Source organism: Oncorhynchus nerka, linkage group LG13, assembly GCF_034236695.1.
Source record: "Oncorhynchus nerka isolate Pitt River linkage group LG13, Oner_Uvic_2.0, whole genome shotgun sequence".
NCBI classification, from domain to species: domain Eukaryota; kingdom Metazoa; phylum Chordata; class Actinopteri; order Salmoniformes; family Salmonidae; genus Oncorhynchus; species Oncorhynchus nerka.
In genome coordinates this window covers 58,310,878-58,334,912 of record NC_088408.1, presented here as the reverse complement: position 1 = coordinate 58,334,912, position 24,035 = coordinate 58,310,878, and the positions used below count along the sequence as shown (strand labels likewise).

Sequence of the window (24,035 nt, the reverse complement as noted above, 5' to 3'; positions counted from 1 at the left end):
GAGGGGAAATGGAGCTCATCGTGTCTTCTCTGCACGGATAGGACTGCCCTCTGTCACTGGCACTAACAATGTTTAGCCAAACAGTCCATATTTAAATGTATATTCCACATAGCCCTAAATTGGAGATAATGAAGCTTGTCCTAATATTTATTGACACTGGCCTACAAAAATTCTAGAGGAGCATCTAGTTGTAACTACAGGAGGAAAACATTGGGGACACATTTCTACACCATTATATGCACACACACACCAGATTTTTAATCTATATCAATGAATCCAATTAATGTGGACTCAATCAACAAATATATGAATGTAAACTAGAATCAAAGCAATAACTCACCCAAACACAGCTCCAAACAAAAGCAAAGCATTACGAAAATATATGGTAAGGTATGGGTAATTCCAAAAACCCAACTGTCTGGGAGAGATTAATAAACAGAGAGAGAGACAAAGAGATAGAACATGCAAATCCTATATATCCTGTCCTACCAGCCTGTTAGGAGAGTAAAAGGAGAGCTGGCTGGCTAGGTGCCCCACTTACGCAGAGTTGGCTCTCTGCTGCATTTTGTCGTTTGTCCCGCTCTCTCACAAGGTGTGCCCGCTCCACTGACGCTACTTATTCTGCTGCTGAGGAGAATGTTGAGTCGGAGTGACTAGGGTCTGAATGCTCCGGCACGGAAAGCAACTCAAACACAACTCTAAATCAGTCTGTGCCATGATGCTATAAACCTGCTGTCCCGATAAAGTCAGTCCGCACTCTAGGGTCTGTGAGCAGCAACCGAAGGGGGCTGCTGGACTGGACCAGACCTCACATATGCTGGAAGCCTTGCTAAGCGATTTGAAAATATTCTGATACGTTGTCCAGTTTTATTATCGTCCAGAAGGTTTGAGGGAAAGTTTTTTTCTTACAGGATGAGGACGTTGAGTCAGTCTGCATCTTAAAGGCAAGCAGAAAGAACGTCTCTCTTTCCCTCCCTTTCTCTGGAGTCTAAAATAAAGCCACGCATCATGATCATGCAGCCAATTGGCTTTAGGAAAAGTGGGGCAGTGTAGATAGGGAGTGACGTCACACGAGTATGGTTGGAAAGCAACAACACATCAGGGCTTGACATCCAGGTAAATTTGCCAGTGGCACACTGGGCCTGTGCCAACAATGCTACTGGTCAGAATGAAAATACTGGCCCAAGAAAGCTGGTGACGCACGCATAATTTCAATGCATCTTTTTTTTTACATTGATGGTGCAAATGTTTTATTTTCCCCCCTCAAACGATCTAAAAAAGGGTGTTATTGTTAGCGATTTTCAACAAATCAGCAGTCTATATTTTAGGGCCCTATTTTTTTGCTAAATTCAATTTTTCCGGTTTTGATTTTCCAGGTTCCAGAGTTTCTTGTTTTTTTTCAAGTTCACTCTCACACTTTTGTTTACATGCATACATAAAAAATATTTTAAAAAAATACACATTTGATGTTCTAAGTCCACAACAATACTTACACCACATTGGGAGACCACTTATGAGGTCTGAAAAAAAGTTGCCCTCTAATTAATTTGTGCACTTACCAAGAGAAAATTGGGTTTGGCGAGCAGCGTTTCTGTACAATGTACAGCGTAGGCTAAGTGTGACGGCAGGTTGCAAAACAAATTGATACAAATCCACATGATATCACTCCGCCAGGTAGGCCTACTTTGCAGTTAACATTTAAAATTGTTAAGGTTTACAGGGAAAGCCTATAAAAAGTTTCATTCAAACTAGAGGTCGTCCGATTAAATTGGAATGGCCGAATAATTATGGCCGATTTCAAGTTTCATAACAATCGGAAATCGGTATTTTTGGACACCGATTTGGCCGATTTCTTTTTTACACCTTTATTTAACTAGGCAAGTCAGTTAATTAAGAACACATTCTTATTTTCAATGACGGCAAAGGAATGATGGGTTAACTGCCTCGTTCAGGGAAAGAACGACGTAATTTTACCTTGTCAGCTAGGGGGATTCCATCTTGCAACCTTACAGTTAACTAGTCCAACGTTCTAACCACATGATTACATTGCACTCCACGAGGAGCCTGCCTTGCAGTATGCCAAGGTAAGTTGCTAGCTAGCATTAAACTTATCTTCTAAAAAACAATCAATCATAATCACTAGTTAACTACACATGGTAGATGATATTACTAGTTTATCTAGCGTGTCCTGCGTTGCATATAATCGATGCGGTGCGTATCGTTGCTCCAATGTGTACCTAACCATAAACATCAATGTCTTTCTTCAAATTAAATACACAGAAGTAAATATTTTTAAACCTGCATATTTAGCTAAAAGAAACACAGGTAAGCAGGCAATGTTAACCAGGTGAAATTGTGTCACTTCTCTTGCGTTCGTTGCACGCAGAGTCAGTGTAAATGCAACAGTTTGGGCCGCCTGGCTCAGACTTTTACGTAATTATGAAATAACGTTGAAGGTTGTGCAATGTAACCGGGATATTTAGACTTAGATGCCACCCGTTAGATAAAATACAGAACAGTTCCGTATTTCACTGAAAGAATAAACGTCTTGTTTTCGAGATGATAGTTTCCGGATTCGACCATATTAATGACCTAAGGCTCGTATTTCTGTGTGTTATTATGTTATAAACTAAGTCTATGATTTGATAGAGCAGTCTAACTGAGCGGTGGTAGGCAGCAGCAGGCTCGTAAGCATTCATTCAAACAGCACTTTCGTGCGTTTTGCCAGCAGCTCTTTGCTATCGACTCCCGAGATTAGGCTGGTGTAACCAATGTGAAATGGCTAGCTAGTTAGCGGGCTGAGCGCTAATAGCGTTTCAAACGTCACTCGCTCTGAGTCTTGGAGTAGTTGTTCCCCTTGCTCTGCAAGGGCCGCGGCTTTTGTGGAGAGATGGGTAACGCTGCTTCGAGGCTGGCTGTTGTTGATGTGTTCCTGGTTCGAGCCCAGGTAGGGGCGAGGAGAGGGACGGAAGCTATACTGTTACACTGGCAATGCTAAAGTGCCTATAAGAACATCCAATAGTCAAAGGTTAATGAAATACAAATGGTAGAGAGAGAAATAGTCCTATAATAACTACAACCTAAAACTTCTTACCTGGGAATATTGAAGACTCATGTTAAAAGGAACCACCAGATTTCATATGTTCTCATGTTCTGAGCAAGGAACCTAAACGTTAGCTTTCTTACATGGCACATATTCAATTTTTACTTTTTTCTCTTTGCATTATTTAAACCAAATTGAACATGTTTCATTATTTATTTGAGGCTAAATTGATTTTATTGATGTATTAAGTTAAAATAAGTGTTCATTCAGTATTGTAGTAATTGTCATTATTACAAATACATTTAAAAAATTTGGCAGATTAATCGGTATTGGCTTTTTTTGGTCCTCCAATAAATCAGTATCGATGTAGAAAAAAATCATAAACGGTCGACCTCTAATTCAAACGGCGCATGATGACTTAAGACTAAACTTTTAGAATACTGATTGTTGTCTAAGCATTTACTGGTAGATACGTTTAAATGTATTTCCTACCTACCGCTGTCATTCTTCATTCTGTGAGCTCTGTCATGCAACAACCAGTTGAGAGCTGCGCGCTCTTGCTGCCTGACAGATTATTCCGCTCAAACTAGGGTATGTGCGCATGTGATAAATAATCTATATAACGAACAGCTTTGGGAATTTTTTATATATTTTTTAAATTATAAATTATATAGCCCAGATTAAAAATAGCATTGTGATAATCCTTTTTTCCCCACTGGCCCAAGCAGACCACTGATGTGGATGATTGACTGGCCCAGAGGGATTCCAAAACCTCCACTGGCACGGTGAGCAGCCCTGTATGTCGAGCCCTGAGCATGCTGCCATAACCTCTGTGGGGCTTCTGTGGGGGTCTTACATACAACCACATGTCACCTGTAACTAGCTGTGTGCGTGGTTCAAGACACACTCACCCTGAAATTCCATATTGATTACAAACTCCAGGATTATTTTGGTAAATGTACAAAAACACAACATCTTCAAATGTAAACACTACATGGGTTTATGTACCAACCGGATCATTATGCAAATTGTGATCTGGGTATTTCCATCTAAAAATGACCCATGTGCACCAACATGAAGTTTATAGGAGCATGTCACATTGTGTCAAATGAAAGCGAAGAGTCTATACTTCTTTATAAGTTAAGGCATATACATTTTTCAACCACTTCACATACAAAACATTTGGAAAAAGCAAAGGCTTGATTACGGCTCTATTTTTCTTCACAGATGGAGTGTCACAGCTTGTTACCCTCAGTCAGGGAGAGAGTGACAGCACACAGGGACTAGCTGACGCACACAGATGGAGGGCTAAGAGCATCCTCAAAGACTTTAAAGCCCAGTCAGAATGTTGCCCCATCTCCATCACAGTGCCCACACAGAGAACAAATCTCCAACCTTATGGTTGCCAATCAGGTTCCCTACTAAAGCTACTCAAAGCTTTTGACCCATTTAATCAGAGGGCCATTATGGGAATTCTGACTGCTTTGCTCCTCCAAAATGACTAGCAATCGTGTTCCATCGGATTTAACCTGTTAAACTCTGACCCACTTTGATGGCATTTTCTAAACAACACAGAATATTGTATACTACCCTCCAGGTACATTTTGGTTTCAAAACGACAAGTCCTACCAAAACCTGCTTAGTACTGTTAGTACTTTAAGAACTGTGGGATTATGATAAAGTTGTTACTACTACAGAGGTAATCCCCAGAAGCGTAGCAGTTAATGGCTCAAACCGGTGCACCTGGCACCTACTACAGTGGTTGCTCAACTAAAGATTGAGATTATGCTGCGCGACTTAGGTCATTTGTGGTTTAGTACGGTACCTTGCGTCACTGCTTCATTGCTCCAGACCAGCGCAAGGTGGAGTTAGAGCAGTGATTATGCTTTTGGGTCCGAAGGCGCAAGTGTCTAACTGACAATGATTGAATGGATGACATAAACCAAAAAGAAACTGATAATTGTGCATGACTTCAAAATTGAATTTCAATTAACTGAATGAGGATGAAGGTGATTGTATTTAGAACAATAGTGTAAGAATTGCAATTCCTCTGTCCTGCATGCGCACACCCTGAAAAATAAAAAATAAAATGGTATTTCTACTTGTCAGTATTACTAACTAAAAAAAACTGTTACACTAAGGTTTTTATTCTAAGAGAAACTAAAATGTTCAATTATATTCTTAAGATATATATGTCGGCTAAATAAATCAAGTTGACGGCGCAGGCATATAGCCTCGGCACCTACATAAAGTTGAATGACTCATTCATGGATTTGGATCAAAATAGACCTGGACACCATGTATAATAATAGCCCATTATGGGCTATCAGCAGGACAAAAGACTCTTGCCAACACCTCCCTGTATTTTGATACTTTGTGGAAGGCAATTGATCAGCATTAAAAACGTTGTGGATGGGGCCTCCCGAGTGGCACAGCGGTCTAAGATACTGCGGTGTAAACTGAGTTGCTACAGATGCTGGTACAATACCTGTGCCTGCCGCGACCAGGAGACCCATGAGGCAAATAGTGGGCTTTTGGTTTCTCTCTCTCTAAAAACAGAAACAAACTAAAAACAAACTGACTTTATTTACAAATGAGTAAGAATGCCTCACCCCATGTTCAAGAATGGCCTTTTTCCTCACTCACTTTAGGTTATTTGAAAACGAAATCTCCAAAATACACTGCTCAAAAAAAAAAAAGGGAACACTTAAACAACACAATGTAACTCCAAGTCAATCACACTTCTGTGAAATCAAACTGTCCACTTAGGAAGTAACACTGAATGACAATACATTTCACATGCTGTTGTGCAAATGGAATAGACAGGTGGAAATTATAGGCAATTAGCAAGACACCCCCAATAAAGGAGTGGTTCTGGAGGTGATAACCACAGACCACTTCTCAGTTCCTATGCTTCCTGGATGATGTTTTGGTAACTTTTGAATGCTGGCAGAGCTTTCACTCTAGTGGTAGCAATTAGACGGAGTCTACAACCCACACAAGTGGTTCAGGTAATGCAGCTCATCCAGGATGGCACAGCTGTGGCAAGAAGGTTTGCTGTGTCTGTCAGCGTAGTGTCCAGAGCATGGAGGAGCTACCAGGAGACAGGCCAGTACATCAGGAGATGTGGAGGAGGCTATATATATATATATATATATATATATATATATATATATATATATATATATATATGTGTGGGAAGGTAGCGTCCCACTTGGCCAAAAGCCAGAGAAAATGCAGTGCACCAAATTCAAATAAATTCCCATAAAAATCGAACTTTCATGAAATCACACATGTAAGATACCAAATTAAAGCTACATGTGTTGTGAATCCAGCTAACATGTCAGATTTCAAAAAGGCTTTTCGGCAAAATCAAACGATGCTATTATCTGAGGATAGCACCTCTGTAAACAAAAGAGAGAAAACACATTTCAACCCTGCAGGCGCGACACAAAATGCAGAAATAAAAATATAAATCATGCCTTACCTTTGACGAGCTTCTTCTGTTGGCACCCCAATATGTCCCATAAACATCACAAATGGTCCTTTTGTTCGATTAATTCCGTCCATTTATTTGGTGCGTTTGATCCAGAAAAACACCGGTTCCAACTTGCGCAACGTGACTACAAAATATCTCAAACGTTACCTGTAAACGTTGCCAAAACATTTCAGAACTACTTTTGTAATACAACTTTAAGTATTTTTTAAAGTAAATAATCAATAAAATTGAAGATGGGCTGATCCGTGTTCAATACAGGAAGAAAACAAACTGACGCTAGCTCTCTGGTCATGCGCCTCTATCAAACAGTACACATGAAGTGACCCTTGTTTTGAAAAGGGCTACTTCATTACACAAAGGAAAAACCTCAACCAATTTCTAGCAAGTTTCTAGCAATTTTCTAGCAATTTCTAGCAAGAAATCTGGATTCCCAATGAAAACCCATTGAAAAGAGTGACCTCAAAAAGCTGAATGGTTTGTCCTCTGGGTTTCGCCTTCTACATAAGTTCTGTTATACTCACAGACATGATTCAAACAGTTTTAGAAACTTCAGAGTGTTTTCTATCCAAATCTACTAATAATATGCATATCTAATCTTCTGGGGATGAGTAGCAGGCAGTTGAATTTGGGCGTGCTTTTCATCCAAAATTCCAAATGCTGCCCCCTATCCTAGAGAAGTTAAGGAGAAGTTGATCTTTAATCATATGTTTAACGCTCGTATCTTTAATCAATGTTTATGATGAGTATTTCTGTAATTTGATGTGGCTCTCCACACTTTCACAGGATGTTTGTTTGAGAATGCTTTTCTGAACATAACGCACCAATTTCAAATGAAATTTTTGGACATAAAGATGAACTTCATCGAACAAAACACACTTTTGTCTAACATGGAGTCTTGGGAGTGCCATCCGGTGAAGATCAAAGGTTAGTGATTCATTTTAACGCTATTTCTGTCTTTTGTGACATCTCTCCTTCTTTGGAAAATGGCTGTATGATTCTCTGTGGCTAGGCGTGACCTAATATAAATCGCAAGGTGTGCTTTTGCCGTAAAGCCTTTTGAAATCAGACTCTGTGGCTGGATTAACATGAAGTTGATCTTTAAAATGGTGTACAATACTTGTATGTTTGAGGAATTTTAATTATGAGATTTGTTTGAATTTGGCGCCCTGCAATTTCACTGGATGTTGGCGAGGTGGAAGGAATATTATGTGGATATATTTCAGCAAAATCTCAAGATAGCAGTCAGGAAGTTAAAACCTTAGTGATCCCTTCACGCGCCAATCCCGTTAACGGGATTGATTTGACAAGACTCAGTGAAATAGCAACGTGCCAAATTCATGAACAGAAATACTCATAATAATTCACAAATCATACAAGTGTTAAACACCAGTGTAAAGCTTGGTTGCAAATGGGTCTTCGAGATGGACAATGACCCCAAGCATACTTCCAAAGTTGTGGCAAATTGGCTTAAGGGCAACAAAGTCAAGGTATTGGAGTGGCCATCACAAAGCCCTCACCTAAATCACATAGAACATTTGTGCGCAGATTTGAAAAAGCATGTGCATGCAAGGAGGCCTACAAACCTGACTCAGTTACACCAGCTCTGTTAGGAGGAATGGGCCGAAATTCAACCAATTTATTGTGGGAAGCTTGTGGAAGGCTACCCAAAATATTCGAACCAGGTTAAACAAATGTATAGGCAATGCTACCAAATACTAATTGAGTGCATGTAAACTTCTGACCCAATGGGAATGTGATGAAATAAAACTATTATTCTGACATTTCACATTCTTAAAATAAAGTAGTGATCCTAACTGACCTAAAACAGGGAATTTTTACTGGGATTAAAATGTCAGCAATTGTGAAAAACTGAGTTTAAATGTATTTGGCTAAGGTGTATGTAAACTTCCGACTTCAACTGTGTGTGTGGCATACCTTTGGCAGCGAAAACAGCCTAGAGTCTTCTTGGGTATGACGCTACAAGCCTGGCACACCTGTATTTGGGGAGTTTCTCCCATTCTTCTCTGCAGATCCTCTCAAGCTCTGTCAAGTTGAATGGGGAGCATCGCTGCACAGCCATTTTCAGGTCTCTCCAGAAATGTTTGATCAAGTTCAAGTCCAGGCTCTAGCTGGGCCACTCAAGGACATTTATAGACTTGTCCCGAAGCCACTACTGAGTTGTCTTGGCTGTGTGCTTAGAGTCGTTGTCCTGTTGGAAGGTAAACCTTCGCTCCAGTTGGAGGTCCCGAGCAGGTTTTCATCAAGGATCGCTCTGTACTTTGCTCCGTTCATCTTTCCCTCGAGCCTGACTAGTCTCCCAGTCCCTGCCGGTGAAAAACATCCCCACAGCATGATGCTGCCACCACGCTTCACCGTAGGGATACTGCCGGGTTTCCTACAGACGTGACGCTTGGCATTCAGGCCAAATGATGCAATCTTGGCTTCATCAGACCAGAGAATCTTGTTTCTCATGGTCTGAGAGTCCTTTAGGTGCCCTTTGAAAAACTCTGAGCGGCTGTCATGTGCCTTTTACTGGAGGAGTGGCTTCCGTCTGGCCACTACCATAAAGGCCGGATCGGTGGAGTGCTGCAGAGATGGGAGAAACTTCCAGAAGGACAACCATCTCCACAGAGGAACTGGAGCCATGTCAAAGTGACCAACGGGTTCTCTGTTGCCTCCCTGATCAAGGCCCTTCTCCCCCGATTGTTGAGTTTGGCCGAGCGACCAGCTCCATGAAGAGTCTTGGTGGTTCCAAACTTCTTACATTTAAGAATGGAGGAGGCCCATGTGTTCTTCGGGACCTTCAACGCTGCAGAAATTATTTGGTACCCTTCCCCAGATCTGTGCCTTGACGCAATCCCTCCCGAGTGCTACGGACAATTCCTTCGATCTCCTGGCTTGGTTTTTGCTCTGACATGCACTGTCAATTGTGGGACCTTACATAGACAGGTCTGCCTATCCAAATCATGACCAATTCATTTACATTTACAAAAAGGTGGTTTCCAATCATATTGTAGAAACATCAAGGATGATCAATGGAAACAGGATGCACCTGAGCTCAATTTCCAGTCTCATAGCAAAGGGTCTGAAAACGTATGTCAATATAGCAGTTGTAACCAAAAATCTCAAATTTGGACTCATCAGGACAAAAGACAGATTTCCACCGGTCTAATGACCATATACTCGTGTTTCTTAGCCCAAGCAAGTCTCTAATTCAACACGCAGTCTCCTCTGAACAGTTGATGTGTCTGTTACTTGAACTCTGAAGCATTTACTTGGGATGCAATTTCTCAGGCTGGTAACTAATGAAAATATCCTCTGCAGCAGAGGTAACTCTGGGTTTCCTTTCCTGTGGAGGTCTTGAGAGCTAGTTTCATCATAGCGCTTGATGGTTTTTGCAAAGTTCTTGACATTTTCCAGATTGACTGACCTTCATGTCTTAAAATAATGATGAACTATCGTTTCTCTTTGCTTATTTGAGCTGTTCTTGCCATAATATGGACTTGGTCTTTTACCAATCCACAAATTAGTGTGCCTTGTTACAAGTTAATTGAAATGCATTCCAGTTGACTACCTCTTGAAGCTGATTGAGATAATGCCAAGAGTGTGCAAAGCTGTCAAGGCAAAAGGTGGCTACTTTGAAGAATCTCAAATATATGTTTTAAAACTTTTTTTCGTTACCACATGATTCCATAGTTGGTCTTCACAATCATTCTACAATGCAGAAACTAGTAAAAATACATTTAAACCCTGGAATGAAGTGTCCAAACTTTTGATTGGTACTGTACATATATTCTAAAAACCTGTTTTCGCTTTGTCATTATGGGGTATTGTGTTGATTAGGGAAGACGCATATTTTTATTCCATTTTAGGAATAAGGCTGTAAGTTAACCAAATGTGAAAAACGTCAAGGGGTCTGAATACTTTCCAAATGCACTCTCTCCCCTTCGCATAGAGTTTATCAGGCTGTTGACTGTTCATTAGCTGTCTGGTCTCAGACGATCCCGCAGGTGAAGATGCAGGATTTGTAGATCTTGGGCTGGCGTGGTTATATGTTGTCTGGGGTTGTGGGGCCGGTTGGACGTACTGCCAAATTCCCTAACAGAACGTTGGAAGTGGTAGATAAAAGAGAATTACATTCTCTAGCAACAGCGCTGGTGGACATTCCTGCAGTCAGCATGCCAATTGCACGCTCCCTCAGAACTTGAGACATCTGTGGAATTGTGTTGTGTGACAGAACTGCACATTTTAGAGTGGCCTTTTATTGTCCCTTGCACAAGGTGCATCTGTGTAATGATCATGCCGTTTATTCAGACGACAAACTTCATTTAGCAACAACTAAAGAACTTTCAACCAGCATCCAGGCAAAACCAGATAAAGCTGAACACTGCAATACAAGCTGCATTAAGTTTTAGTGGCGCGGCTTGTGGTTTTTCAGTTGTGGCATTGCAGAAATTTCAAACGCTAAGGCCCAGGAAATTAGGCTACATTCTTAATAAGGCTCTCCGAGGCCTACACTAATTATAATTGTTGTGATTACCAGTCACCAAATCTTTGCAACGACAGACAAAAAAGTGAATTGTTATAAAGGACTGTCTCAACAAGGGGATAGGTATGTGACTGGATCCTCGCGCCTTTAGGAATTCCACTGGCACCACATGTCAAAAAGGCAATTAGAGAGTGTGGGTGCTCAATTAGCCCTTCAGCAAGCAACGTTTTCATGACCAACTGCTTATCTGGCAAACTCAATCACACACCCGCTGATCTACAATGCCTTCAGAAAGTATTCACACCCTTGATTTTGTGTTACAGCCTGGATTTAAAATGGATACATTTTTAAATTTCACTGGTTTACACACAATAGCTCAATGTCAAAGAGGAAATGTTTGACATTTTTACAACATAATTAAAAATGAAAAGCTGAAATGTCTTGTGTGAATAAGTATTCAACCACTGTTATTGCAAGCCTAAATAAGATCTGGAGTAAAAATGTGCTCAACAAGTCACATAATAAGTTGAATGGACTGTATGCAATAGGGTTTCACATGATTTCTGAATGACTACCTCATCTCTGTACCCTAAACATACAGATAATTGTAAGGTCCCTCCCCCGTGCAGTGAATAAAAAAAAAAGAAGATTCAACCACAAAAACCAGGGAGGTTTTCCAACGCGTTGCAAAAAAGGGCACCTATTTATATATATAAAAAATAAAAAAGCAGACACAGAATATGCCTTTGAGCATGGTGAAGTTAAGAATAACACTTTGGATGGTGTCTCAATACACCCAATCACTACAAAGATGCAGGTGTGCTTCCTAACTTAGTTGCCTGAGTGGAAGGAAACTGCTCAGAGATTACACCAAGAGGCCAGTGGTGACTTGAAAAGAGTTACAATTTAATTGCTGTGCTAGGAGAAAAGTGAGTGAAGAGTGAAACATATTCCAAAACATGCATCATGTAAGGCAGTAAAGTAATACAGCAAAAAAAATTGACAAAAATGATTTTGTCCTTAAAACAAAGTGTTATGCTTGGGGCAAATCCAATACAACACATTACTGAGTACCACTCTCCATATTTTCAAGCATAATGGTGGCTGCATCATGTTATGGGTTTGCTTGTAATCGTTAAAGACTGGGGAGATTCAGGATAAAATAATACACAGGTAAAATCCTAGAGGAAAACCTGGTTTAGTCTGCTTTCCACCAGAAACTGTGAGAAGAATTCCCCTTTCAGCAGGACAATTTTCTAAAACACAAGGCAAAATCTACACTGGAGGTGCTTACCAAGAAGACAGTGAATATTCCTGAGTGTTCAAGTTGCAGTTTTGACTTGAATATGCTTGAAAATCTATGGCAAGAATTGAAAATGGTTGTCTAGCAATGATCAACAACATATTTGACAGAGCTTGAAGAATTTTGAAAATAATAAAATGGGCAAATGTTGCACAATCAAGGTGTGGAAAGCGCTTAGAGACTTACCCAGAAAGACTCACGGCTATAATCGCTGCCAAAGGTGCTTCTACAAAGTATTAACTCAGGGCTGTGAATACTTAGGTAAGATACATTTCTGCATTTCATTTGCAAACATTTTCAAAAACATGGTTTTCACGTCATCATTATGGTGTATTGTGTGTTGATGGTTTAGAGAAAAAAAATGGAATTCCATTTTGAATTCAGGCTGTAACACAAAACGTGGAATAAGTCAAGTCGTACCAATACCTTCTGAAGGCACTGTACAACTCCCCCCCCCCCTACGGGGAAACAGTTTACGACTCAAAATCCTCTTTAATCTTCATGGAAACTCAAAATCAACCGCATGTTTCCTAGTGCCCTATTTGTTTTAGTTCAGGCACAGGGATGGTGTTCTCGGAGGTGGGGAGTGTGGCATTAGGGCTCCTGACGCCTCCCTTGCCTTCTTCGCTAAGCAGTTGTTAGCGTGAAACACTGATCCCACCATTGTTGATGAATAAGCCTCTGTTGTACAGGAGGTGTGATCGAGTCGCCCTCTCCGTGGTGTGCTACAAAGTGCTATGTTTAGCAGACTCACACTCTGGAAGAAAGAGTACGGAACCATGTCCAACTCTGTGAATGATTACCACCTCACTCCCGGCCTGCATGTTGGTGCCAGCTAACATGACACAGAGGAATAGCCTACACGTCCAGTCATGGAGCCTGATCACAGGACTCACAGAGAGAGGGGGGGGGGGGGGGGGGTAAGAATCATAGAATGTGACAGACCACGGAACAGTAGATAAGCTGCAAATAGCAGGTCACCTCAGAATTGGAAAGCTTGACAACAGGCAGTGCAGAACTAAGGGCCACGTTGCTAGCCAAGTAAACAGACCTTCTCAACTAGCTAGCTAACCTTAGCTAGCTATATGCCTTATTCTAACGTTACAATGTTACAGACAGTATGATTACTTTGGTTTGCAAGTCCATAAATATGGATATTGTTGTACTTTCTTTTATATAGACTTATGTTGGATCTTATTTTATTTCAACCAGGGGAGAGCCAGTCTCCAAATAGAGCTTTCCAAAGAGGATACATAAACATTGTCACTGAATAAAACCATTGCCAGTTCATCTTCTAGATCCATATTCCTAAAGCGTCTTAAAGTAGGAGTGCTGATCAAGAATCAGACCCCCCGTTTGTAACTTCTTAAATATGGGTTGTGGTAATTTTCACTTCATTCTTAACCCTATCCTGAAGCAAGCAAATTCAAGAAGAAACCTAGCCAGCTGATTTCCCATCATGTAACAGGACAATATCTCTATGTCTTGCTGGGTTAATCACCTCTAGGTCTGTGAGGGACATGAAAGAATGACTGCTCAGAAATTAGGCTATTACTATCTGTATATTTGTTACATGTCCAAATGCAACTGAATAAGAAAAGTAAGTCAGTGGTGTTTAATTTCAATTGTTAACATTATGGATTTTTTTCCCAATTATTAATTCATCAAGAAGCTAAAATAAAAGTTATATGTTTACTTTGTTACAGTAGAACAATGATACATGGGAAGTTCTACAGATAAAAAGTTGTACTGATAAATACAAACAGAACAATAAATGTTTAGTGACAACAGTTGATTGAGCCTAATCCTGACAGGGTTTGACTGTCAGACTAAGCCAACCACATCCCAAGCTAGCCTGGCACCTAAAGCTGTTTCAAATCACAACGGGAGCATTTCTCCACTCAAAGTTGGACCTCATCCACCCCCACAACTCACTGTACTTCACTTTTGAGAGAATGTTTCTTTTAAAACCAGGAAATGCTGTGAACTCTGCCAGGTTTGGTTTTGAACAGCTCTGCCTCCCTGACAACCTCCACAAAAGCTAAAATGTCCCTTGTCTGTCAAGCAGCTTGATGGACAGCAGGTGGCCTAATGGTTAAGAGTGTTGAGCCATTAACCAAAAGGTCTCTGGTTCAAATCCCTGAGCAGACGAGGTGAAAAATGAATGCCTCCAACTCAACATCTGGTTTCCATCAAGTCATCGAGTACACCAATGGACTTGCTAATCCTGTCTGCTGCTTGCTCAGTCATGTTTGGACCCAGGTTCTTCAAAATTGACTTAAAGGAAGTTGAGGTGTTCCAAGTCAAGAGTGATATTCTTTCCCTTCCCATTCCAGAACCAGGTAAGACTGTGCCAATCAAGGGCAAAGAATTGCAAGGTCAGTAGACAGGTACTGTAGGCATAATGGCTTTGACCATAGGCCTTGTAGAACAGAGCGACAGTGTATAACCTCAACCTCTCCCTCCTTTACTGCATCCTGTATGTTGGACAGGAAGAAGGGGTCTTGTTTTTGTGGTCCCCCTCACTAGACCCGGGGCGTATTCATTACGAAAACCATTTAAGAACCAAATGGAACAAAACAGGGGGGGGGGCTTATTTGAATTTGTCCAATAGAAACTTGTTTGCATTAACTGCTCCTATAGCAGCATCAACACCAACCCCCTCAAGAGCAGCCATTGTTATAATTTGACTTCAGCGCCCAGTACAGGTGCCACTCGTTGATTATCTGAGGACGTTAATTGGTTCCGCCATATGGTGGACGGAAGGGGGGGCTCAAAGGGTTCGAATCTGGTCATGGCCAGACTAGGCTTGGGTGATATACTGTTTCCAAGCGTATTTCAAAATGCCAACGGTATGATTTTCAAAATCCTACAACATAATTTAAAAAAATTATGCACAAAACTATTTTAGGGCAACAGGGCTCTTGATCCAGGAGGGGATTGGATGTCTCTGTTGTAACCTAGAAGCTTGATATCTAGCAACTTAGTTAGCGAACCAAATGCCAGTGGTGGAAAAAGTACCCAATTGTCATGATAGCTTAATAGAAAATTACTCACAAAAAAGTGAGTCACTCAGTAAAATACTACTTGAGTAAAAGTATTGTTTTAAATATACATAAGTATCAAAAGTATATGTAATTGCTAAAATATCAAAAGTAAAAAATAAATCATTTCAATTTCCTTATATTAAGCACACCAGATGGCACCATTTTCTTTTCTAAATTTACAGATAGCAAGGGCCACACAAACACTCAGACATCTTTACAAACTAAGCATTTGTGTTTAGTGAGTCCCCCAGATCAGTGGCAGTAGGGATAACAGTGGATTTTATTTTGAAAAGTGTGTGAATTACACATTTTCCTGTCCTGCTAAGCATTTTGGGTGTTAAGGAAAATGTGTGGAGTAAAAAGTACATCATTTTCTTTAGAAACATAAGTTGTCAAAAATATAAATATCGATTTAAATATTTTGTATTTTCCTGCAACTTTCTGAAACGGCACAGGAATGCCCGTCTATATACGTAGAGTGAACAAATACATCTGCTCAGTTGCGGTCATTTATTTTTATTTTTCCAAAGGTTGCCTTAAGAGGGTGCTCTACGAGCTGCTCATTAAACATCATTCAGCCCTAAGTCACAACATTGAAGAGAGTAGGCATGACAGACAGCAACCATGCATTTGAATAAGTAAATAATCTACACATCACCAAGCAAGCAGCCCTGTCCTCATCACGTTCTTACTTAGTAAACAATATTTATGATGAAATTGTTCATTTTGTCATTATACATGGTTGGTAGCAACATGTGAAAATCATTGTGGAAATCTGTTGTAGCACAAGTCAACTACAAAATGCAATGCTTTCTCTGGGCTGGATGGCTAGTTAGCAACCAAAACGTAGCTACACACAATAATACCAAAGTCAATATCAGTGTTACGCACGCAATGCCCTGCTACACTCAACTCCCTGTGGAGTGAAAGAGGTATGTGACTGTAGTTACGGGTAAGGATGACAGAGAATTTTACCGTTAACAGGGAATTTATTCCTTCACACAGAAATTTGGGGAAAAGGGGTATGGACAGAACCAGAGCAAAGAAAGTAGAAGTTAGGACTCTAACTCTAAACTCTCCTACCTACCCACAACATACCTAACTAGCACCACCTGGCGCACTAACCAAAATACAGGGGATGGTCCGCCCAGGTCTTACCTAGGGTGCATAGACAGAGTATATACTAAAGGTATATGTATGCCCGCAGGCCTCTTGCCTAAACACTCCCAAGGTGCCTTCCCCTTCCCCCCTGGGAACAAAAAGAGAATAATACTAACTTAACTTGAACAATTTCAATAATCAAAACACAGTCCTTATGATAAAAACATAACTCAGCAGGACCGGCTACAAAATACTTTACAAAAAACTGTGCGCAACAACCAACACAGGACATACTAATAAGCTCTCTCTCCGAGCAAAGCAACACTGGCTTTTATACAGCTGGCGAAACACTATGTAATTGCAGACAGCTGTATCCCCTGACGAGAGGGCGGGGTCAGCTCCACTCTGCAATGGGGCCGACCAATCAGTTGCTTGGGGGAATCCAGGAAGCCATTTCCTGAAATACATACAAACAAACCCACAACACAGAAACTGGGGAACCTAACACGCCCACCCCAAAACCTGCAAACTTACAGTTTGCAATAACAAAACCCAACAGTTACAATCCTCAGTTACTAAACCCGTGATAGAGCATCAGCAACTACATTCGCCGAACCCTTCACATAGTGAATCTGTACATTGTATCCTTGTACAATCAGAGCCCACCGCATAAGGCGGTATAGGAATGTAGTTAGTCTCCATCTAGCCAGTGCTACGTGCGAACACTGGACTGGTGCCAAAATGAACACACGCACTTGATACAAAGACACCATTACTGTCTGGGCCTATTATGTTAGTGGGCTTATTTCATTACTTTTCCGAGATATGCAATCTGCAAGACAGTTGGCGCAGATCTATCATTTGGACCATGTGATTGTGTTCATGATGAGATAAGATTCTAATTTAGCTAGCTAAAAACAATGTGTGTAACTAAAACGAGAGCAGAAAGCATTTCCCTGCATGAGTATTTGTTAACCCCTTGGAGCATTATGTGTTAAAAGTGTGTTTTTCATTCTACAATATAGCTTCAGATATAATCGGCATCGGACCCAAAAAATCCCATATTTGTCAGGCTCTACCAAAAACCTTCTTAATTAAAATGGTAACTACAAAGTAGTCTATGCCTGCTTGGCAGAATTATATCATGAATTTTGCATCAATCCAGTGGCCATTTGTTTTTCAAACTCTGCAATCACATGACACTACAGAAACAACGGTTTCTTGCTGGTGCACACTTGCATTAAAAGGGTAACTATACACAAACATTTATTTTCCCAGGGCTCAAAATTGGTCTGCTGATGTGGTTTAAGCGTAGTTGTGGACTTAATAGAACAATTTAGTTGTTTTTCTAAAAAATACATATTTTGAGCACGAAAACCTGTAAAAAAAAAAAACTGGGAAGAACGTTAACCTGGAAAAACTAAAACAGAGAAAATGGAATAAGAGATTTTATAGGATCTTAACTGTGCACTTGTCTGCCTGTTTATCAGATGATGCATCATCCATGGGACGGCACCACTGCTTCAGACAGTCACCTCTCCATAGTGGATTAGTGGCGCATGCGGATAAGACCCGCGTCTTAACTGGGTCATCATTTCGTAGCAAGGGCGGAATCCTCTCAACTACACTGTCCTCAAGAGGCGTCGATTACACTGCCAGGGATGTTAGGATGTCCAGCCCTGAGAGTGACAGTGTAAGGAGTCACCTATGGACCTGGTGTGTGGACGGATGGTGTGTCACCACTCTTAAGGCCCTGGTCGACAGTGTGTGCACTTCAATCAGCGAAGGTGTGCACTTCAATCAACTTGATAAACAGTGCTGATAATTCCACTTGGGCTAGATAGCTAAATTAGCCTACAGACAACATTTTGTCATTATTAATGCTGTTACAACAACAAAACAGTTGGAAACAAATATTTGGTGAAACCGTGATGTATGACAGGATTGGTTGGATGTTGCATGCAATTTCAATGTTGTTCGAGTTGCTTTGTGTATTGGCAAAATTGTTTGAGAAAATGTCACTGCAACACTGCATCCATGTTGCTTCAAAGAACCACCAGTCAAGGCGAGCTCCCCATCCACTCAGCATACTAGCTCTCCACCCACTCAAGTCTGTCTTTTCGGACTTCCTGGTAGTTTAACATGAAAAAAAATCTTACATTTTAGGGGGGGGGGGGGGGGGGAATATACTATACAGTGAATTCGGAAAGTATTCAGACCCCTTGACTTTTTTCATATTTTGTTATGTTACAGTCTTATTCTAAAATTGATTAAATAGTCCCCCTCATAACACCCTATAATGACAAATAGCGGTAAGCTCACAGAACGGGACAATGCTGTTGAAGGTAGCTCGTAAAAATTGTCTGTCCTCGGTTGCAACACTCACTACCGAGTCCCAAACTACCTCTGGAAGCAACATCAGCACAAGAACTTAGTCGGGAGCTTAATGAAAGGGGTTTCCATGGCCGAGCAGACGCACACAAGCCTAAGATCACCATGCAAAATGTCAAGCGTCGGCTGGAGTGGTGTAAACCTCACCGTAACTAGAGACTCTAGAGCAGTGGAAATGTATTCCGTGGAGTGATTGATCACTCTTCACCATGTGTTAGTCCGATGGACAAATATGGATGCCAGGAGAACGCTATCTGCCCCGAAAGCATAGTACCAACTGTAAAGTTTGGTGGATGAGGAATAATGGTCTGGGCTGTTTCTTGATTTGGGCTAGGCCCCTTAGTTCCAGTAAAGGGAAATCGTAACGCTACAGCAAACAATGACTTTCTAGACAATTCTGTGCTTCCAATTTTGTGGCAACGGTTTGGGGAACGCCCTTTCCTGTTTGAGCATGACAATGCCCCTCTGCATAAAGCGAGGTCCATACAGAAATGGTTTGTTGATATTGGTATGGAAGAACTTCACTGGCCTGCACAGAGCTCTGACCTCAACCCCATTGAACACCTTTGGGATGAATTGGAACGCTGACTGAGAGCCAGGGCTCATCGCCCAACATCAGTACCAGACCTCACTTATGCTCGTGGCTGAATGGAAGCAAGTCCCTGCAGCAATGTTCCAACATCTAGTGGAAAGCTTTCCAGGAGGCTGTTATAGCAGCAAAGGGGGAGACCAACTCCATATTAATGCCCATGATTTTGGAATGAGATGTCCGACGAGCAGGTGTATACATACATTTGGTCATGTAGCATTTAATGTTTTATCAGAATAACTGTTTGAGACTTAAGGCATGAGCTAAAATGTGTTAGCGCCTTAACTATGTGTCAACGATAAGTGATGATGGAAAATTGCTGACTGTAGCAGATCTGTAGTGCTATGCTACATTGACAACAATAAATATGAAATCAGCCAAAGAAGCCATAATGCTTAATGCAAAATAGTTTCTCGGAGTCTTGATGTTGAATTGCAACGCACTTTGTTTTGTCTGACAAGACTGTACGTACGGTAGGGTAATTTGTAACCTTTGGCACAGCATGTCACACCAGGCACTAAGCCTGAACATGCTAGTTTACAGTGGCCAGGTCACCACAACTCAACCCACAGACCAGATAAAGAGGACTTGTGTTGCAGCAGATTCCAGTTGTGTGAAATGTCCCTATAGTTGATTAAAAAATACATTTAAAAAACAATTCTGACGTCTCTCATTGTGGGAAAAAAAAACAAGGGTAAAAAAAAAAAAATCCCATTCATTACACGTGACATTGTGTCACTGGCACCCCTACAGAAAGGGATATAAAGGAAATTGTGGTGAAACCACTGGCGTTGGGCTAAACATTTATTTTCACTGCTTGTAAGCAGTGGATTTCCAGTTGGGCTGCTTCCAAAGCGTTGTTCATCACAAATGTAGAGACGAATGGGAGCTAAAAAGCTGGCCTTCCCCCTTCCTCTGCAATCTGACAGGGAGATATGTAGCTCCTAAAATAAGAGCTGATTCCACACTTCAGCCCCAGTCACTTCCATATCTCACAGCGTGAGGCCAGAAATGATAAAGCTCAGCACTTCTCTAATGAGACTGTGACAAACGCGAGTGCCACAAGCACACACACTACAAAGAAAATATACATAGGCCTATATGATTGTGTGGGGAAACCCAATAAGTTCCATCTCCCACAATGGATAGTCCTACTGCAGCACACTGACACAGAAGCCTACAGTTGGAGGGCATAGGCTAGCCAAATACCTCAACTCCATGATGATTTCTCCATGGAGTTGAAGTGCAGACTAGCGTTTTTTAAATTACCTTGGACTTAAACATTTAAATTTCTTAAACATTTACCATGTAGGCCTACCTATGTTTGTCCTCTGTTGTAGCGTGCTTTTTTGTTTGCTGAAATGTAATAAAATGTTAATGAAATTACAACCACCGACTGTTCTTATTGCTGTTGCTCTAAGATAGAAACTCAGTGTGAATATGCCAATTCAATTGCAAGAAGGAAATAGTCAGTGGTTTTAATTGATTAACGTTTTATCTAAGAAATGTGGATTTCAGCAGACACGCAACAGAGAACAAACATATGTACAGTTTAAATAATTTACATTTGAAGTATCGACTGCATATTGACTCAAAGGAGTCTGTTTTTATTTTATTTTAAACTCTACATAAAAAAAAGGACTTCTGCGCCATCATATTTTGTACCTTTACACAATCAATGTATGTTTCATGGCGGAATTATACTGTCTGTGGTAGAATTTACTTAAGGGGATAATCCACCACAAACCACTAATTCCTATGATTAACAGTGGTAAAGAGCCTTAAATAACACTAATATGTGAAAATAATTATTTGTGAAGAAATTGTTCATTTTGTCTTTATATAAAGTTGGTAGCAACATGTGAAAATCATTGCAGAAATCTGTTGCAGCTCAACTACAAAATGCAATGCTCTCTCTGGGCTGGGTGGCTAGCTAGCTACAAAACGTAGTTACACACAATAATACCAAAGTCAATATCAGCATGTGAAGTAGCTAGCTAGCGAGCTGTAAAATCGCATAACAAACTGGACTATCCATTTAGGCGTCTATCTCACAGAGTTCAACTGCAGTTCGCCTCTGCCCAGTGCAGAATACGCAGCTAATGCAACAATGGCCCTTCCCCAGGTTACCCACAGGGTGCTGTGCGCTATGGTACTTGAAGGAGAAACCGTTTAGACACCGTTTAGATTGAGCACATCTAAGCGAAATATATACTTTGTCAAGATGATAAAGACCGATGGATGTTTTAAGACAATTATGCCCATACCCTCTATTGGATGATTTGGCAATCTGTAGTGCAGGTAATTGTTTTAAAAGTGTTATGAAAAGTGTGTTATCCCCTATCTCCAGTGACGAGAACCATGTAGCTATGGCGCGTTCCTACACAATTTCCTGATTTCACAAATGGACCACTTAAAAGTGAAATCATAGGGATTGAACCTAGGCGTAAAAAAAAAATTGAATGACTTATTTCTGGCTGTGGATTATCCCTTTAACTCAGTGGAACTTGATGTGCAGCAGATTAATTCATGTAGAAATTAACTAATCAAATTTCCTTCTGTCAAAAATGTATATATTTTTTAACTAAGTTAAATAAACAACCACATGTAAAAAGTTGAAAGTTTATGTAACTGTCACTGTAGTTAAACTGGCCTGTTGGTTTGTTCCCTGCACTATACTGTTTACTGCTGGCTTAGGAGTTGGCAGAGAAGCTCAGAGAAGAGAAAGAAGCAGATGGGTGTACAAAGCTCCCTTCACTATACCAGTTATTTGGAAATAAAACTTTTGAATGTAAAGGGAATTTTTCATTTAGTAGTTAGGACAAACAACTCAAAGTGCTAAACTGACTAAATTAATTTGGGAGGTACTGGTTCTAATTGAGTTGAAACATGAATACATTTTATCAATCGGACAATCATTTAAAATGATTATTTCTCAATTGTTTGTGTTTCAATAACAGAATTTTAAAAGTAAATCTGTATTAATACTTTTTTACATTAAATGATATGTTTCCATTAGGTGTAAACTATTGTCCTAAAATGTTATTGTCGATCCAAATATAATTTTGTGTGTAGTCTGAGCCCAACTCTGGATGAAATCATTGTGGAGTTCTTGGCTAGGCATGGGCTAGCCTTATTCAGGAGGGGGACATGTGAGATTAATTATTTCATGAGAACACCAATTAGAAAACCATAGTCAATAAAAAAATTTTTTTAAAAGATGACCACATGATTCTGTGGATTAAAAGAAGATCCTAATCGGTGCTCAGAATGATGAAGCAAAAATATTTTTGACAGGTGCTAGATAGGTTTCACATCTGCTACACCTGCCACAGGCTGGCCAAATAACTTTAGTGTGGCCTTGAAAGAAACGCATTACAATTATTCCGGGAATCATATTGCATTCATAATTGTAAGCAAGTGAACGAATTGGTTTAGTTGGGAAAATAAGTATGCAAATATTTCTCTACATTGAGAGATTAATGGTAATTGTTCTCAGGTATATACATTATTCATTACTTCGCTAGATTTGTGATTAACAACAACCTAGGTTAATGGAACACCCTGACATCTGCCTCCTTAATTTGACTTGCTGCCATTAGCGACATCAGCTGCAACAAGTATAATAGAAACTTGAGCACTGGTGATGGCCGCAGCAGGAAGGAAATATACCCGGGTCGTTTAAACATACTATTTTGGTTTTCAAACTAAGTGTCAATGAACAATACACATAGCAATTTGAGTGTATATAAAACAAATACTTACTGGTTCGTGGGCGGCGCTGAGAGGGGGAAGACCACCTCCTCTTCCTCGTATTCAGGTCCATCCTGCATGTCGCTTTCATCCACAGTTCCGAGTCCCCCGTAGCCTGGGGGCGGTGGGGGAGGTGGTGGCAGAGGGGGGAAGACACTTGACCCGTCGGGACCCACCGAGGTGGGTGACATCCGGATGCCGGGTCCCTCCGAGGTGGGGGAGTAACACACATTGCCAATGGTCCCTGAACTTGTTCCTATAATAATTGCATGTCCGCCACTCCCTGTAGCGGACAAGGCAGGTCCAGCAGTATCTCCTCCAGACACGGGGTAAATCATACTTATATCAGGGGGGGAGTCTGGGGATGTGTTCAACGGGTGGCGGAGGTTTGTTGCAGCTCCCTGGCCCAAATCAGTGACCCGCACTCTGGTCGGGTTGGGATAAAACGGAAAATGGGCCGTCTCTGGGCCTCCACCGCCCGCCACCCCTTTCCCTGCCGAGACAGAGCCCGTATCCTCGCTACTGACCTCCGCAGCCATCATTTTCGGAAAATACGTAGAGAGGAATAAGTCGAGAAGGGAACCTGCCCTTCCCCTCTAGTCTTGCAGCACCCCCTCACTGTTTGGGTTGGTAAAAACACCAAAAGTTTATTGGAAAAAACACATTAACGGTAGCCAGCTAGCGCTAGCTAGTGGTTAGCTAATAACGCAAACTCGTAAGCTAAACTCTAGCCAAAGCTAGTTAGCTACAGTAGCTAGCTATGAAGACACGAGTTTTCATGAGTTTAAAGTTCTACTAGAATTGCGGTTTTGAAAATAAC

The 24,035-nt window shown here is 40.9% G+C and overlaps 1 protein-coding gene across 3 annotated transcripts in view; it reads right to left on the bottom strand.

Annotated features, from left to right (window-relative positions):
* LOC115139734 (ras GTPase-activating protein 1-like) overlaps window positions 1-23,757 on the bottom strand; it is a 51,366-nt gene extending 27,609 nt beyond the window's left edge. For 2 of the 3 annotated variants that reach the window (XM_029677446.2, XM_029677447.2), the window contains exon 1: window positions 23,228-23,757. In XM_029677446.2, coding sequence (XP_029533306.1) covers window positions 23,228-23,757 — 530 coding nt within the window. Of the gene's footprint in view, window positions 1-541; window positions 627-23,227 lie in introns of those variants that run through there. The other variant, XM_029677448.2, reaches the window with a different exon arrangement.
* Window positions 23,758-24,035: the final 278 nt, after the last annotated feature.